Source organism: Copadichromis virginalis, linkage group LG2 (genome assembly GCF_057382275.1).
Source record: "Copadichromis virginalis isolate Kocher_CV1m ecotype Utaka linkage group LG2, C_Virginalis_male_GT1.1, whole genome shotgun sequence".
NCBI classification, from domain to species: Eukaryota; Metazoa; Chordata; class Actinopteri; order Cichliformes; family Cichlidae; genus Copadichromis; species Copadichromis virginalis.
The window spans coordinates 21,680,953-21,699,361 of record NC_140619.1 but is presented as its reverse complement, the minus strand read 5'-3'; the positions used below and the strand labels follow the sequence as shown (position 1 = coordinate 21,699,361).

Genomic DNA, 18,409 nt, shown 5'->3' with positions numbered 1-18,409 from the left:
GTTTACACGACCCAATCGATTTGTTTTTAATAAATGTGAGTATATCCCAAAAAATCAACTGAAGCGTAGCTTTAGCGGGTGTGTCGCTGAGCTCTCCTCGGCACCGCAGACAAACGAGCCCGCTGTTAACGCTCCGCAGCGTCCGTTAAGCCTCGAGTCACGAAGGTGCTGCATTATTAAAAAAAAAAAAAAAGTGCTCCAGGATGCCCATGGTACTGCGATCCAGAAAGTCCCTCCGCCCCGGCGAGGTACAGTTGCCGACGTCGACACCGACAGCCAGGAGAAGCTCCAGGAGCAGGCAGGAGAGAGCTACGTACGAGGTGGGATTTCTATTACTCAGCCTTTCCTTTCCGCCTCCTCTTCCTCCGCTGCTGCAAACTTCATCGTGGGCCACGTAGCTCACTGGCTAACGTCAACGGCGAAGACGTTAGTTGGCTAATACGTGTAGAATACTTAAGCGAGGATTATAAAGAGGCCGTACTGCTCTTAAGTCATCCAACTTTACTGCTTTAGTTTTTTTTTTTTTTACCGCAATAAATATTTGCTTAAGCGGCTAGCATTGTTTTAGCTAACTCCGCGTGCGAGCCAAAACTTAGTTAAAGGTCTCTAATCATGGTAAGTTTTTTTAACTAGCTTAGGATGTTTATATGTGGTTAATAACAAAAAAATACCTTTCATATTATTTCCTTCCCCTTTTCTGTTACTTTAATGGTTAACACACTTAATGCAGAGTGCACGCAGCAACTAGTGCTTTATTCCATCGCTTGTTAACGTTAACGGTGTTACCGATATCTCCTGTCAGGAGTCAGACGAGTCAGACTCTGAGCTTGTCCTGCTCCAGGAGGAGATGGAGAGACGTGAGGCTGAGCTGGAGGAGGAAGCTGCTGAGGAGGCAGATCTGACGGTAGGCTATAATTCACCTACAAACACCCCCCTTTCTCTCACTTTCAGATATTGTTCTGTGCACGCATGATGTGGGGGGAGGGAGCAAAGCAGAGCCACCTGTGAGGCCTCCTGGGTGTGGCAGAGCTCCTATTTGCACAGCCCTGCAGTATAAATATCCTGCTTTGTGTCATTGCAGCTGCATAAAACCGCTTCCGGGAAATACTGGCAGGCCAGTGCGGAAATGTCTTAACCTCCTTTGCCCTGCTGGCAGAGAAGAGAGCTGTTGCTTATTTAGTAATAAACAGAAGATTGAATAGTCACAATCAATACTGGTTTATATCTATTTTCATCTCTCTCTTAAATATCTCATATCACCCCAAAAGAGCACTTTGTTCTCAGACAGCTGGCATTCTTGTGGTTCCTTAAAACTCTATAAAACATTCCCTCTGATAAAGCTAATAGTTATGCCTGGATCAGGTGACCCCCGAACCCTCCCTTAGTTACACTGCAATGGGCGTCCGCTGCTGGGGGCCACGGTGCACCAAGTGTTTTTTCTTCACTCAACCTGTGTTTATAAACCATTCTGCATTTAATCTTTAGTTATTATTAGTCTCTGGCTCTCTTCAGCAGCATGCCTATTGTCTCGTCTTTTTCCCCTTACCACCAACCAGAGAAGCTGCCCCTCCCTGAGCCTGGGTCTGCTGGAATTTTCATCCTGTTAAAAGGGAGTTTTTCCTTCCCACTGTTGCCAAGTGCTTGCTCATAGGGGGTCGACTAATTGTTGGGGTTCTCCCTGTATTATTGTAGAGAGAAGACCCCAGTATAATGCACCTTGAGGTGACTGTTGCTGTGATGATTATATGAATACAGTTGAATTTAAAGTAAATGAATATTGCAGAATAGTAGAGTATTTCTGTAATTAAAATAAAGGCAACTGTAAAACATGAAACTTGCTGGGTTCAAATATATCTGCAAAAGCTGAAGCCTGGGGTCTCTCTGGATACTCGGACATGCATGTTGGGTTAATTGGCCGTAGTTGCAAATATGAGTGCAAATCTGTTCTGTCTCTGTGTGTGAGCCTTGCCACATAGACTGGCAACCAGTCCAGGGTGTACCCTGTCTCTCACCCTTTCACAGTTGGGATTGGCTCCTACCCAACTGTGACCCTAAACTGGATTAGCAGAACAAAACTCATCTGTTCAAATCTGCATATTCACTGTGAATCCACTGTTTGTTCATTTTATCTTGTGCTTTATTTTATTGTTCTTATTCTGCCAATGTTTTACTAAGTGTTTTATCCTATTGTAAAGTGTCCTTGGGTGACTTGAAAGGCGCTCATAAATAAAATTTATTATTATTATTATCATTAAAATGCATGATGATGCTGATGCCAGCAGCACATTTTAAAAACGTGTCTTTACCACTTGTGCATCGTCAGCTCTTTTGATAAAAGGGAGGAGACAAATTGCTGTTTGTTTAAGACAGAAACGTTCTTCCAGGCGTGATTGTTTTACAGTTTCTGTTCTCAACAGTTTGGGGAGGTTGTTTTGTTTCATAATGTGCCAGTTTTCATGAAATGGGTGACACTGATTAACTACAGCTGGGTCACTTTAGCACCAGGTCTCACTTACTATACGGGAATGCATATATGGTTTGACATTGTCTTCATTGTCTTTAATAAGTGAGGATCTTTCTGGAAGTGTAGATCTGGGGAGCCTGGCGGCTGTTCCTGAACATGTTTTGCAAATGTGCTTGGCTTTCAACAGTGTATCAAAGTATCGTTTACATTAATGCAATGACCCAGTGCAATGAAGTGACCCATTAAAATCAGTGCAGGGGTTTCAATGTTGTGGCTGACGGGTGTAATATGAAGTATGTTTGGAAACGCAGGTACGTATCTAAGTGTTTGTTTGTTTGTAGGGGGCACTGCTATATATTTTACTGGCAAGTTAATGTAGCATCCATAAAATGTGACCTGTAGAGTGGCCACGCCCACTTTTGGACCACTGGGCTGTCAGTGTATTTATGAAAATGAGCAGGCAGAGGTGGAGCAGAGCAAGGCTAATGTTGAGCACTGACTGCCATGAGAATATCAGGTCAAACAATGCTGTAGCCACGGTAAGGCTCGTGTCATGCAGGTAAACAAATATTAACAAGTCAACAGCAGCCACGCACCAGTCAGGAGAGCTGCTTTAAATGGGTGTAGCTAGTCAGTGTGGGAGCTTTGATGTTGACGGGAGCCAGCGGGAGCAGGAAGACTAAGACTGGAAAAGTCTCTCAGTGATTCACTGCTAGCTTTTTAGATAGCCGTAGGTGTTACGTTTCCTTTGGTGTGTGCCATGAAGCTATTCAGAATCCCTGCTTCGTGTGTGTGTGTGTGTGTGTGTGTGTGTGTGTGTGTGCGTGTGTGTGCTACATGATTACACAGATTTATAACAGATATTTCATCTTCCTCAGGATCTGAAGGATTGCAGTGTTGTGCTGGACCGTCTCCAAGCTGACGAAAAGAGTTTGAAAAAAGACCTCGAGGAGAAAGAAGACATGAACCGCAAAGGTGGGAAACCAGTCTCCAGAATCCCAACTTTCCAGAAGCGACCCGCTGGAGCCAGTCAGAGCACGGAGCTGCCGGTTCCCAGAAAGGACACTCCAGTCCATGCTCAGCCTCCTGAGAAACTTGGAAGTCTGGAAACTTCAAAGTCCAAGCCGCCTGATCCCAGAGAAACAGCGCTCCCCGCGCCATTGTTCCACACCCCCAAAATTGGCTTCGAGGCTCCTTCTACATTCAGCAGGACAGAAGTGGCTCTTGCGACAGCTCACGGCCCTCTGATTGCTGCTCAACCTGTTCACTCCCCTCTTCTGACTGCAAGCCCCCGGCCTGCTCTCAGATCAGAGCAAGTCAAGAGCAAAACCTCAGAAACCACCCCAGATGGGCCTACAACACATCTGCCACGCGAGAGCTTCCCCAGCAAGATACCCTGGGAGGAGCCAGCGGAGACGTACGACCCCGCAGTTAAAGACAGGATTCTCCTCACTCCATCTGGAGACTCTGAAAAGTCTGCAGAGATCTTTCAAGCACCTGAGGACAGCCAAGTGGAAGCTATAATGGACGAAGAACCTCCATGGGAGACAGAGCCACTGAACACAGCTGGTTTGAGGGACAGTATATCTTCATCAGAAGCTGAATGTGAGGATGAGTTGGCTGGTGAGAGATCAGAGGAAGTGAAGGAGGATCGTAAACCACTCATAAGCCAGTCAAAGTTCCCAAAGCTCGAAGAGAAAAAAGCAGATCCCGACTCAGACGCTGCTGCAGCACCAAAGACGCCCGCTAAAGTGAAAGCAACCAAGTCAGCCAAGGTGAGTTATGTCACTGTTTGAGACTGAGAGCTTCCACTGGCGTCTGTTTCCTTGATCGTCTCAGCTGAGGCATATTTAGGAATTCTTCAGAATTCTACCACTCCCTGCAGTAGCAGCTTTGGTATGCATCACAGTATGCTATGCTATGCTTAAGCTGTGAGTGTGATGTAGCCTGTTGGAGTGTATAAATTCTCCCCTTATCATCCTTCAGAGGTCAGGATGTCCCAGTTTTACCCTCTTCTGCTTCCTGAGCACCACCTTGCTGCTTCTCGGAGGGTTCTCTCACCACGTGTGGCACTACGGGCTTCCCATGTCCGTGTCCCAGCTCACGGCTCAGCTGGAGCTGCACTGGCTGGAGGGCTTTGGATTGTTACCAGAGCCCTGTAGCACTGACTGTCGGTAAATGATATCAGCAACTGGATATTTTTGAGTTATTTATGTCAGAAATATTATATTCACCTGTCAGGATTAACTAATGTACTGCTGAATGTGGTCCTTGTTGTTCAGAGTGCACCTGGTGGAAAGCATTCCTGTCGGTCTCTACCAGTCTTCCCCCTCGTCCAGAAAGAGCATCGCAGACAGCTGGCTGCACCTGCTGGACAGAGCCAACAGCTCAGTCCACATCGCCGCTTTTTATTTCACACTGCGGGACAGCGATCTGGGCTCGCACGAATCCTCAGACTCTCAGGTGAGCACAACCACCTGCACACTCAGGTCTCACAATGCGGCACATCAGATGGTTGTACCTGAAGCTTTAAGCCTCTGAGCTAATGGCCTCGCATGATTCTCAGGGAAGAAAGGTCTTTGAGCAGCTGATGAAACTTGAATCCAAAGGTGTAAAGCTCCAGATCGCTGTCAACGCCCCCCAACAGTCAAATCACGACACAGCCGACCTGGCTGGGACAGGTAAGAGTGCCAGGTTTGTGTTTCAGAATAGGACGTTTAAGGAATTTCAGCATTAATTTCCCATGCTATTTTGTTTTTCCGTTGCAGGTGCAGAGGTCAGAGAGGTGGACCTCAAAGCCGTTACTGGAGGCATCGTCCACACCAAGCTGTGGGTGGTTGACCAAAAGCACTTCTATGTGGGCAGTGCTAACATGGACTGGCGCTCTCTAAGCCAGGTATGGTGCAAACTCCTAAACTATTATATATAGGTTGTATAAGAGATGGATATCCTCACTAATCCCCCTGTTTTTAGTCGGGTAATGTCAAGTAAGAAGTCTCCACACAACATTTTTAAGTGGGGCAGGGAGACAGATCCGTCCCAGCTTAAGTACATTAGTGTCAACAGAGTGCAGGACTGATGTCTCATGGTTTTTGTTTCCTCTGTGCTGTCATAGAGAAGAAATATTTCTAATATGGTCAGCTCTGTCAATGGGCACAGAAGCCCCGCTCAGCTGCTGATTTAAACCCTCTGTTGGTGAGGGGCAGCCAGTTAGACGTAAACTGGGAGAGGCCCTAAAAGAGCAGCTACACCAAAGCCCAGCATGAACTGTGCAAAGCTGCTTTACTGGAGTCCATGAATAAAAATACAGAGTCCAGCTTTAAAACCTGAAAATGATACATTTCCCTTTAGAAGAAGTAATTACATCCCTGTATCAGCCCACACATCGTGCATACTAGCACAGTGGCTGTGCTGTGTCAGAGCTAATGCAGACTGTGGACTCTCTTGAACAAAGGTGAAGGAGGTGGGTCTGTCAGTGGAGGACTGCAGCTGCCTGGCTCAGGATGCCTTTCGGATCTTTGGGGTGTATTGGAGCATCGGCGGTGTGATAAACGGTTCCCTGCCTCCGTACTGGCCCGCTCGCCTCTCTGCCCTGTCGAGTTCCCAGAAGCCCCTGCATCTGAAGTTCAACGGGGTCCCTGCTCAGGTCTACCTCTCTGTGAGTATCCTTTCAGGAGGAATCCTTTTGAGTTCTGCTGTCATTTTACAGGAACTGTGTTGCATCGATTGCTATTTGTTTTATAGACACAGGCAGCTGAGTCTATGTTACGTCATCATACTAAATGCTCAATGACAAACAGATTTATTCCCAACACTGAACGAATGGGAATATCCTAACATTTGATCAGGAATAAACAAAAAAGACAGACAGCTGCTGTCTGTGGTTTGTTTGGAGTCTTTTAGTCAGTGAGAGAAACATTAAAACCAACATCTTTGTTCATTATTATTTTAATTTGCTGTTCTTTTCTAAATCTGTACAGATGGTGTGTCTTTAACTGCCTTCTTTTACATCATGAATACACATTAGTGGCCCAGTGCCACGGGAAGCCATCCCTGTTCATGCCATCATACTTCAGATCATAAACCATTCCAAGCCTTCTCTGTGGTTTTATCTTCTCTTCCAGTTTCTTTTCTTTTGTCCTTCGGTTGCAGGCTGATCTGAGCTAGAGCAGGGTGATATGGCCAAAAATATTTATCACGATATACATTTGAAAATTTGCGATAACGATATAACTGACGATATAATTGATGCGAGACAAAATACTCCACAACATTACTAGCGCAAAAAGACAACCTTCCATTAATTTTCACTTAAACAAGAAGCTGGTTTTTATGTACATTAAAGCTTTATAAAAATGTAACAGTGCAAATGCAAATTCCTTGCTGAAAGTTTAACCAAAAGGCATTTCCAGTAGAAATGGGCTGACATATCCTGAGCATAACCATGTATAATATCCACTGAAGTTAAAAAGAGGTGCTTTGCAACATTAAACTGTAGTGTGCAGTACGTATTTTTTGGACCATAAGGCACATTGAGCTAAACAAAGCAGTTAGATAAATCAAACTTTATTAAACTCATTCTTCTTGCTTCCTCCACTTCTGTACCATTGATTCATTGATGTTGAATTCTCTGGCAGCTGCTCTATTCCCATGTTGTTGCAGTATATTAATGACTAGCCTTGTATTGTGGATGGATTATCTCAGTTGTTCTCCTGACTGACGTTTGGTCCGTTTACAGCATCCTGCCATGCGATTGCATTTGTCTCTAACCATGAGGAACCTTAGTGTTCGTCCTCCAGCTTCACTGTTTATGTTATGCTAACATAGCTGTGTCGCTAGCGATCACGTAGCACATCATTATATACCAGCTAGCCCAACTTCAGTAACCCTACAAACGTCACTGCTGTTTAGTTTCCTGCCTTCATTTATGTTGGAAGTGATAGCAGAGTTGTACGTTTGAATTTTTTCAGAAATCTCTCAGTCAGAACATGCTATATCATGCTTAGGTAACTAGCGAAACTAGCGAGCTAACTTCCGCTAGCTTCCTGCTAACTTCTAACTCCGTTAAATGTAATAACTTTTGTTTTCATGGATGCCTGGAAGTTAAACTGAATTGTTACACCTGGTAAAGCAGCAATGCTGATCGTTTTATTAAAGATGAAAGAATTTAGACAGTTAACTCTCAGTGATGCTGCAGTGTTTGTTTGACCTGAAGTTTACTGAGTTTAGGACCCAGATTACTCCCAGATTTAAGAGCATCTTAGTCCGACAAATACAACAATAACGACGGCCGCTTGCATGTTCTGCAAAAAAATGTGCTTTGTTGTGTATCTGACGGACAAACACCAAACCAGTTCCACATCACTGAAGTTGCACCATTTTTACAAACCAATTCTGGTTCATCTGTTTCACTCAACAATCGGCCATGTGCGTATGAAAACAAAGGCACTGCGCATGCGCGTTTTACTCATATTCTATCGCGATATTTCATTTTCCTATCGTTGCCTAACATTATACCGGTATTACCGTGAACGGTATAATATGGCCCAGCCCTAATCTGAGCTTCCCTCGTCCAGAGAATGCTGGACCAGGATTTCTGGGGCTCGTTCAGATTTTTGTAGATGTTTGTGTCTAATCTCCCCTTTCTGTCTTTGTTACGATAGCTGGTTTGCATGGTGTACTGAACTCTCTGCAAGATTCCTCTTATGTTCGACTTGGATAATGATATGCTTACTTCTGTGCTTACCCCTCTAAGACTGATGTGCTTTCGGGTTTTCTTTACCATGAAAAAGGAGTCTGCAATCACCAGGGCACTATTTTTTTTGTAAGAATGTAAAAAAAAGTGTAGGTTTCATAGAGCTCTTGTATCCAGAGCTCCTTTAGCTGCATGTTGTGGGTTCACAGAAACACCAATTGCACTCTGGGACTTTTACTTTGGTTTAGCCCCCTGAAATAAATTCATCTTCATAATGTAACTATGCCCTGAATATGTTTTGGTGTAAAGCTAAAAAACAACATTTGTATGTTTGTCTGAAACTGCTTTTGCACCATTCCAATCTCAAGATAAGGACATCACTCAGCTGTCACAGGCTTTTCTTCCTCCTGTGTTGGCTCTGTTGATCATCATTGCTTCTGCTGTGTCTGTTTTCTGCAGAGCGCCCCTCCACAAATCTCAGCCCGTGGCCGCTCTGACGATCTGTCCACTATTCTGTCTGTCATCAACGATGCTCAGGGATTCGTTTACATCTCTGTCATGGACTTCCTTCCACTGTCTCAGTTCACGGAGCCACTCAGGTACACTCCACTCACACAGCTGCACTGTTCATGTCATTTAATAGCGATTCTTAAGTCAGTCAACCTTAATGCAAGACACAATCAGAAATTACTGTTATGCTGTTAAAAAATGTTATGTCGACTTACTAAAAAGGTAAAAGATTGGCTTACAAAGCAGCCTCTCATTAAGATCAAGTACACACGCTCAGAGAGCATTTCAGGAGGAAGAAATTTGCTCGTTCTGCTTCTACCTGCCTGCATCAAACAGTAAAAGTGCTGATGTGTCTTGTGGAAGCTGTAGAGCTTTAAAGTATGTCCTGGTCTCTCATTTTCAGGTTCTGGCCCGCCATCGACACGGCCCTGCGTGCTGCGGCGTGCACCAGAGGCGTGCGAGTCCAACTGCTGGTCAGCTGCTGGGAGCATTCTTCTCCTGACATGTTCATCTTCCTGCAGTCCCTGCAGGTGCTCAGGAGGCATCCACTGACGTGCGACATTGACGTGGTACGTTTGAAGATTTGATTTTTCTTTTCATGAAACGTTTTAAGTCACCGATGACATGGCGGATTCTAAAGCAACGTTTTTTGTATGATCTGTAGAAAATCTTTACAGTGCCTTCAACAGCAGAGCAGAAGAAGATTCCCTTTGCACGAGTCAACCATGCCAAGTACATGGTTACAGACAGAGTGGTCTATATAGGTATGCTGCCAGCACTGGCTACATTTTAACACTTTTTAGCTCCTTTGAACTGTGAAAGGCAAAATTTAACAGCATAAGGTGTCCAGCTTTTAACATTTAGTAGGTAATGTCTGTAAAGTGGAACGATTATACTCAATTTCAGCTCTGTTTCTGTTCTTGAACTTTCCAAAAGTAGCTTTGCATTCATCACCAGTGTTGGGACTAACGCGTTATTAAGTAACGCGTTACAGTAACTACGTTATTATTGTGGTAACGAGCACAGTAACTAGTTATTATGCCAAAACCAGGAACGCGTTACTGGGATTTAGATAGGGTCGTTACTCGTTACTTCGTGTGGTGGCTATCGCGGAGTTTCCACAGATTCAATAACATTAGCAAGTGGTGGAGGGCAGCAGGTGGATGAAGGAAAGGGGAGGCAAGAGGAGAGACCCGAAGCGGCCGCTGGTCCGAGAGTGTCAGGTGAACTGAACTTCAGGTAAGAAGTTATGACCTGCAGTCCATCTGGGTCAGATATGAACCAAGTTTAGGTTGAGTTTATTTTTGTTATGCTGACTTTTTCGTACTGCGTGCTAGCTAGCATGACGGAGTTTCTATACAGCTCCGTCATGGGTGGTGCTATGTTACTGATGTTGAACTTTATTTTGTTCATAAGGTTAATTATTAGAGTTGCCAACCGTCCTGTAAAAAACGGAATCGTCTCGTATTCAGAGAAAATATTACGCGTTTCATATTGAGGTGAAAAGGAACAGTTTGTCCCGGACTTCAGCTACAATGAAAAAGACACAAAGCTGGATTTATTCTGTCTTTACGCTGCACAGCTGCCTCTTCTTCTCTCATTCTCTCACCCTCCCTCTCCTGTTTCTACTTCAATCATGAAATTGATCAATGATCAGCTGATCGGCTTTTGTCTCTTGTTTATTTATCGCCCACTTTGCGCCAGAAAGAGGAAACCAGCGGATGTCGCCCTAAACAACAGCAGCACTTTTAAGCTTGATCAGCTGTTGTTAGAATTTATTTAATATTAATTTCTAGTATCAGCTGATGTTTGCTGGAGCCACAGCTGTAAAGCTGCTGGTCATGATATGGTTTGGTTATGTGGTGAGAGGGAAACATGAAGATGAAACCAGGAGATGTCCTTACTGAATCACATCAGAGCTGTGATGGAGAAACAGGTTTACCTTTTAGGTGACATGAATGAGTTGAAGGGAAGTTATGAACTGTTTCTGAGAGACAAATAACCCCAGGATCCTTTTCTAAGTAGCTGACAGCTGGTAACTGTGCAGGGGCGGGTCTAGCAAAGTGTTGCCTGGGGTCCATGTAGGGCATTAAAAGGGAAAGGGGGGCACAAGGAAATACTTTCTTTTCTTATTCTCATTTAAAATGTCTAGCTTTTAAAAAAAATAATTATCTGAGTCTTACAACAAACGATTGATAGATTGATACATATATACCATCAGAACAGTGTACATCACTGTCACAACAGTGTTTATTTTCATTCAAAGGCTTTATGATTTTTCCTATAATGGTGGGCCGGTCTCTAGTCAAATTCCCCGGGACGATTTTTTTTTGTCCCAGTCCAGCTCTGTAAGCAGCTCATCTGCAGTCTGTTGTTACCTACATCTTCCTATTCAGAAGGCAGAATTTCCGAGTTCTGAGTACAATCGAAAGCACCACGACTGCAGTTTTTGTGTTGGATGTAAAAAGCGAGGATAGAATGGCTAGGATAGAATCAGGCGTGGGATTTCTCTCATGGAAGTGTGCACATTATTTTTTTCCTTTCTATTGGTAGGTGGCACAGTGCACTTGTGGCAAGTAAGCAAGCTAGAAGACTGGCAGTCTGGCTGGGTATCCAGTTACGGAAGCAACACATTAACAAGAGAATTCTGAGTTAAACCAAAGTTACTTTCCCTAGTAACTAGTTACTAGGGAAAGTAACTTGAAGTAACTGAGTTACTTTTGATAGAAGTAACTAGTAATGTAACTAAGTTACTAATTTAAAGTTACTTACTCAACACTGTTCATCACATATTGAGTCTTAGTGCAGCGCTTCATCCTCTAATTGTTTTAGCTGCTCTCCTTGTAAAGCCATCCTCCACGGTTTAAACACCAGGTGGGCGGGGCTTCTAAAATGACCATATTAGGTATTTCCAATCTCTGTCACAACATACAGATCTAAGAGTAAAAAACTGTCTGATCACATTGTTTTAAACTTGTGTACGTGTGACAGAAAGTATAGAAAAGCATTCGATAAATGGAGACTGTAGCTCTCACCCAGAGTCTCCTGTGGTCCAGCTTGTTAAACTGCTTCTCTTCACAGGGACGTCCAACTGGTCAGAAAACTACTTTGCGTTCACGGCTGGCGTGGGCTTGGTGGTGAACCAGACGGGCTCTGCTGTTAAACCGGGCCAGCAGACTCTGCAGAGCCAAGCAGAGGAGCTGTTCCTCAGAGACTGGGGGTCTGAGTACGCCTCCACGCTCCCCGTTGAAGACGTGGACGTGTGCCCGCGCCATTGAGGGAATCAAAAGCGCATCGCATTTAGAAGAGCTGTATGCTTTCTTGCTGCTACTACTTGAACTTTATTGCATCTATGCAGAATCCGCTGGCTGTTTGTTTTATTGCAGTTTACCGACTGGCTGCCTTTTTTCTGTATATAGTTGCGTTTTCAGAGCACATTATTTTGTTTTTTTAATTTCTCTGTGGTGTTTTTAATATTCTGTCAGCAGCTGAAATATGCTGACAGATGTGACAAGTGTGTTACATTATAAATAAAACAACATTCTGGAGACCTTTAAGACGTCTTTTCTCTGGATTTTCTTACAAAATCTGAACTTTTACAACAGAAAAAGTCTGAATACTACATAACCAACACGTGTTATTTTATAAACTGAGAGCTGTCAGCACAGCAGTAATATTCCAACTCGTTGCACACTTTTAAGCCATCAACATAGAATCATTTTATTATAATGATGATTGTGTGAAATCAGCTACAAAATCATAATGGTGTTCCACAAAGTTAAAGGTGACCTATTGCAGTTTCAAAACAATTAGCTTGGTATTACGTACAAGCTTTCACCTGCAGCCATTTCAAACAAAGAGCTTCAGGCTGCTTTAAACACTTTCAAGCAGGCTTTTCTACTCTTGGCTCTGTATGATGTCAGAGAGGGGACACACCTAATATGGTAATCTTTCTGGATTCCTCAAGAGCCCTTTCTCTTTCTTATGACATCACACCTCTGGCTGTGAGCGCCAAAGCGCCATCCTCATGCTGTTTTTAGTTTATGAGGGGCAGCCAATCGGATGAAAGCTAGCAGAGAGTTTATTTCAGTGGATGAACTGAGGAGCTGTACCAACAGCCTGTTTCAGACAAACGACTCATTTGACCCGAGAATCGTGTTACTTTTTTTTTTTTTTAACAGGACTTTCCACAGTGAATCTGTGCTGTCTTAAGCTCAATGCTAGAAGGAAAAATCTTTATATACGTGAACTGAAGCAGCTATTTCAAAACAAAACCCACAGAGATCCAGATGATGCATTTACAAATAATCTAACTACTAACTTCAGGTTTATGTGCCTTCATCTTCACATTTAAGAATCTTTTCTCTGCACACATCTGGGGAAAAAGAAGAAATGGGATGAACCATGTACAGCCTGTGTCGGTGTCGAACGCTGCAGTTCCAGCTTTAGCTCGTCACACCTGCTTAGTGTCACTGTTGTGTGAGACAGCACACCTGCTAGCTGCCAGCTGTACAAAAGCATCCACAGCTTTTTGTAGCTGTGGAGCAGCTCCACGTGCACAAATGAAACGTCAGACGGTGAATGAAGCAGCAAGGATGGGTGCAGATTCTTTTTACACAAACTCTGCAACCATCCCAGTCCTTTCATATCCACGGGCAGGAGAAGCTTGAAGACGGGCTCTCACTCCATGGAGAGCTGCACACTGTCTGACTGGCCCTGCTGATGTTGTTGCTGCTGCTGCTGCTGCTCAAACTTCCTGGCTAGAAGGCGAGACATGAGACAGACGGAGTGTTACTACAATAAGCAGAAGATCTACAGGTCGTCCAGCAGGCTTTCCACACTCTTGTGAATGTTTTATGCACCATTTTGAAATGTTGAATTAATGTCTTTATTAATGTGAAGGAAAACATTACACAAAAGAGCCACCAGATAACTCAGTTTAAAAAAAAAAAAATCCCCACTTTTCCCCATCTAACGCAGCCCACACTGAGCCAGCACACACAGGCTCGACTACGTTAGTATCTGGTTTCACACTACAGTGATTTCAGGTTACTTTTTTGCTCTTTGTTTGGTAAATACGACTTAAGGGGAACAGATTTCTTTAAAAAAACAAAAAACAAAAAAAAAAAAAAACATAAGGACAAAGATAAAGCAGAGTGTTTCTGTTAGAGGAGTTAACTGGTGGAACAGGTGCAGTTTATTTTCGTTGTTTAAAAATAGAGTATTAGAAAAATTATAAATCAAGAATGAAAAGAGCAAAATAATAACACTGAAACTCTTGGTTGTTTTGCTTTGATTATATTAATGACATTTAATTTAATATAGTTACTTATCTAAGGTGGAAAGTTTTTGTTTTGTACATGAGCTGCATGCTGAAAGATCTTTTGTTAAAAGGGTTGGCGTAATAAGCATATTCAGCCAATACCTTTTGATTAGCCTTGTCTCGTGCTTTCTTGCTTTGTGGTAGATCTTTATTCTGTATTCAGTGAGATATTTGAATGCTAATCAATAAATCAATAAAATGAGTCTGCTCAGCTCAATAGAATCTAAACTCTGGGGTGTGTTTTAGAATTACGCACGTGCTACAGAGGCTCACTGTAGACAAGTAGGGGAGGCATGATCGCAGAGGTTTTACCTGGAAAACAAAACCTCCAAGGCTGAAAAACAGTCACACACACACACACACACACACACACACACACACAAAAAAAACAACAAAAAAAAAACAACAACTCAATATCAAACCTCCGTCTGGCTTCGTCCAGCCATAGCCTCACCAGCAAGCACAACCCAGTGTAATGTTAAAGGCTTTGCCACACAATATTCACTGACTTGCTGTGCAACCTTATTTTAGTTCAATAAAGGCAGCATCTACAGTACTGTGCAAAAGTCTTGAGCCACCTACCGTTTTGCTTCAATGGAGACAATTTCTTGTAATTTCTTAAAGTTGTTTTGACCAATTAAAACACTATTCCTTGGACATCACTTGCATTGGTCCAGTCTTTGTACCATATCGTGTATTTATTTATTCATTTTTTTGTTAAGCGACTTAACACTGACCTACGAATGATCCAAGCATATAAAAAGGCATCTTACTCATGGATGACTCCACTTGGCAAAGAACCAAATTTTAATTGTATCTGTGTTAGGAGCATCCTTGTTTTCATTTCTTTAGCTGAAAAAAAAAAAAAGGTTACAAATAACAGTGTGGTCGGCGTAAAATAGTATTTTTGCAACAACAAGGCGATTCCCACAGAGAGGTTAGCTGAAAACATGGCGTATCTCGGCGTGGTGTGGAGTGGGTCCTTGAATCTTGACAAGTAGAAGAGGGAGAGAAAAGTATGAAGAGTATGTAAAAGAAAAGGGGAAAACCCAGACCCGACCCTTATTTCCCATCTTCCTGGTAAAGTAAGAGGAAATTAGAAGCGGGTCAAGACTTTTGCACAGTACTGTAGCGTCAAATCGAGTTTCACTGCAATCCACATCAGCCCACATGCATCCTCACCCAGAGAGTACATCTCCAGCTGCTGTCGCAGGCGGACCTTCTGCAGGCTGTCGTAGAAGTTGGGCTCCGGGCTGCTGCCCGCGGTGGGAGGCAGAGTGAAGATGCGCATGATCTTCCTCTTGTTTCTAAAGCGTACGTAAACAAACAGCGTCAGTCTGTGCTCGTTATCCGCAAACAACTAGGGGAACATCATCAACGAGCACACGGTTTGACCTGTAACATGTTAACCTGCCAAACCAGTTATTTACAGTCGTTATGAGGTAAGGTTAAGAAACGCGTCCTTACTTTCTGGCGTACATGAGCAGGCCGAAGCTGACCAGGATCACCAGCAGGTAGACATTCGTGGCCTCGTTCCACGCTTCGTGCACAGAGTAGTCTATGGAGTCGGGCTCGTTTCCCAAAACTCCGTGAGCGCCCATGGAAAATGCGGAAACTGCCACCAAACTACACGGAGAAACATCCAATTTTGAAGCAAAACCCTCTAAATTAGCCCCGTTAGCCTACACGTCCTCGCGAATCCACTGTGTAGCGTAAACACTACGTCACATCAGTTCTCTTTTCTTCGTTGCTCCTCTTCCGGTTTAGACGCACTGCTGCCCCCTACAGTCCCAAATCTTATCAACCCAGTAAAAAAAAAATCAATTCTGAAATTAATTCATTGATGCAGGTTTGATTGGAGAATTAAATTAATTATTACAGCACAAAATGTTTTATTTTATTCTGTGTTGTTTTTTGGGTCCTTTCCTGTTATTTGTCCTTCCTGAAGGGAACTTTACAAGCGTGTATTTGTTTTTACTTGTAAGATAAGATAAGACTTTATTGATCCCACAACGGGGAAATTTTTGCGTCACCTCAGCTCAGGTACAGATATGAAGGAAATACAAAAATACAATTAAGTACAATCAATGAAAAATAGTAAGATAATACTATATACAATGGTAGCATACACAGTATGTGATTATGGATATAGTTGGAAATATGGAAGACAAACTATATAGCTTGGAAGGTCATGGAAGGTCCATTATGCATGATTGTTCTATATATTCAGATTCATTTTGGTGAAAATCAGGTCAGCATCACCCCAAATGTGCAAATCAGTAAAAGCTATATCTTACCCACATATGTTATTTCACTCATGAGCACAACTGCAACAGGAGGAAGCAAATAATGAATGAGAACTACTAAAGGTAAAAGCACACCGATTTCCAACCTCCAATCTGTTCATCCATTTATGTGATGTCACAGGTTGGGTTTTTTATTTTTTCAGCCCTGCCTTCTCTCTTTTCTGAATCTTGAGACCAAATAAGTATGTCAGTTTGCCATCTTACAGAATGCCGTTTCATAAAATATATCTGGAGGACAGAAGAGACACACAGGTGTATGTTTCTGTAGTGGTTGTTACCTTTGCTGTATAGAGGGAAACAAAAAGCAAAAAGATCAGGATGGTGATCCAACTTTCTGGTCTTCACCGTTTGAAAGTGTGGCAAAAATCCAAAGGATATCGTTCCATTTTACAGAATGGTAAACTTTTCAAAAGGAACAATGAGAGATACCAGGTGCCGCACTTCTTTTAACTGACACGCGTTGAAATGAGGCTCCAAAGTAAACATCTCTCATCACTACAGTGATGCTGACTGACCTCCTTCCTCACCTCCTCTGCTCCTATCTTTGGTGGGAGAGACTCAGACTGGCCGGAGGGGAGGCAAGGAAAAGAACTGAGGATATACAGACTGACAAATAACAATGGCAACAATGTTAGCAGACCTGTTCAGCCTCTGGAAAAAGCTGCTCAGCAGCATTAAGTGAGTTAAACAAATGCAAAGTAAACTGGGATGATTAATATGTCTCACATGTATAAAATCTAACTGAATCATGTAAAATCAGTTATCCATTTGTAATTAAACCAATCTGCTGCACGGCACCAACTCAGTAAAATTTAATTTTAGCATCATAAACATGGCTCAATCAGCATAAAAGCACTTTAGGGCATACGGATCTGTAGATGACAGTGTGACAAAGTGGAGGAGCAGTTGCAATGCTCTCCATTTGTCCCATATGTGTTTACCTTTTTTTTTTTTTTTTTTTGCACATTGTACACATTATTCCGTTTCTATGTATTTACTATGTTTTGCCATTTGTCAAGTAACATTGCTTCACTCACTATCCCGGGTTTGTTTGTGTAAGCGTTTTGTTGCCGGCAAATCAAACATTCTGCAAATTAAGCTAAATACTCAGTTACATGTTTCTTTATATTTTATTATGTTACAGATTAAGTCATTTGTTCATATTTACTTTGCTTGTCTTTTCAGTCTTCATGAGGGTCAGGTGTGAGGAAACGCCTGCCTGGCATTTCCTCATTTTAAAGTCCTGATGATGTCACATATGACATCAGCAGGTCAAACCAAGTGGAGGGGTTTCTTTTTCCATAGAGATGCTTCCTTTTGTTTGTGTTATGGTTTAAAGGGATTTGTTGAATGTTTTTCCTTTCGTTAATACTGCCATTTAGTTGTGTAAATGTGCATGTTAGAAGTGTGTAGAGGTTTTGTGTTTTTAGATCATCTGTGTAGTTTTAGATGCCTCAGTTGAGTGAGTGGTACTGGCTGGGCAATTGGAGGGAAATTGATGGCCCTATTTAAAGCCAGTCTCTACCAGATGCAGGAGAGGTGAGCTGTGTTACCAGAGCCATGTTAATTTGCAGTTTGTTAATAGAGTTTATTTGGGGAGGAAGTTTTGTTAAGTTACATTAAATTAAGTTCACTGTAAATAAATTGCTCACCTTGGAAACCTGAAATGTCTGCTTCCCTACCACCTTCCTTGACGTTCGAGTCTGACTACTTCACAGACAGAATGTATGTGACGTCGCATTGGCATCTTCAGAAAACCTGACCTCTGACCTTGACCTGACATCACTGACATTTGAAGTCATTGGAGTTTTTTTTTTTTTTTTTTTAGTAGATACATGTATGGTATTAATTTCAAACGCCTCATTTGCAATTTATCACAAACTTAAGTGTCCACGCCTCCCACACACCCACCTCACCGGCGGAGTGACAACATGAGCCTTTCATGGCTGAGGGGTAAAAAATTTGTTGCTTGTATGAAATCCAGTCTGAGCGTACAATATTTGAAAGACACTAGTTTTCATTTTTAACTCTTCATAGGTTGACTTTGTACCATGATCAGAATAATGAAATTTTGTTTATTTGGAATAACCTAATTAAAAGGTATTTATTAC

At 42.7% G+C, this 18,409-nt stretch overlaps 2 protein-coding genes across 4 annotated transcripts; one reads left to right on the top strand and one right to left on the bottom strand.

Moving 5' to 3' along the window:
- Positions 1–203: 203 nt before the first annotated feature.
- pld7 (phospholipase D family, member 7) lies at positions 204–12,226 on the top strand. 2 transcript variants are annotated; one of them, XM_085473267.1, is made up of 12 exons: positions 204–320; positions 803–904; positions 3,343–4,239; positions 4,451–4,638; positions 4,747–4,927; positions 5,031–5,145; positions 5,233–5,360; positions 5,919–6,122; positions 8,619–8,758; positions 9,073–9,238; positions 9,334–9,433; positions 11,751–12,226. In XM_085473267.1, the coding sequence occupies exons 1-12, from the start codon at positions 204–206 to the stop codon at positions 11,945–11,947; spliced, it is 2,535 nt and encodes an 844-aa protein (XP_085329393.1). In that variant the 3' UTR covers positions 11,948–12,226. The 2 variants fall into 2 exon arrangements, with proteins under 2 accessions (XP_085329393.1, XP_085329401.1); XM_085473275.1 differs by lacking the exon at positions 204–320 and adding an exon at positions 551–615.
- Positions 12,227–12,802: 576 nt separating this feature from the next.
- smim19 (small integral membrane protein 19) lies at positions 12,803–15,744 on the bottom strand. 2 transcript variants are annotated; one of them, XM_085473301.1, is made up of 3 exons: positions 15,460–15,744; positions 15,175–15,299; positions 12,803–13,429 (listed from the first exon to the last, which is right to left on the bottom strand). In XM_085473301.1, the coding sequence occupies exons 1-3, from the start codon at positions 15,591–15,593 to the stop codon at positions 13,350–13,352; spliced, it is 339 nt and encodes a 112-aa protein (XP_085329427.1). In that variant the 5' UTR covers positions 15,594–15,744; the 3' UTR covers positions 12,803–13,349. The 2 variants fall into 2 exon arrangements, with proteins under 2 accessions (XP_085329427.1, XP_085329435.1); XM_085473309.1 differs by lacking the exon at positions 12,803–13,429 and adding an exon at positions 14,854–14,981.
- Between the last annotated feature and the right edge of the window lie 2,665 nt (positions 15,745–18,409).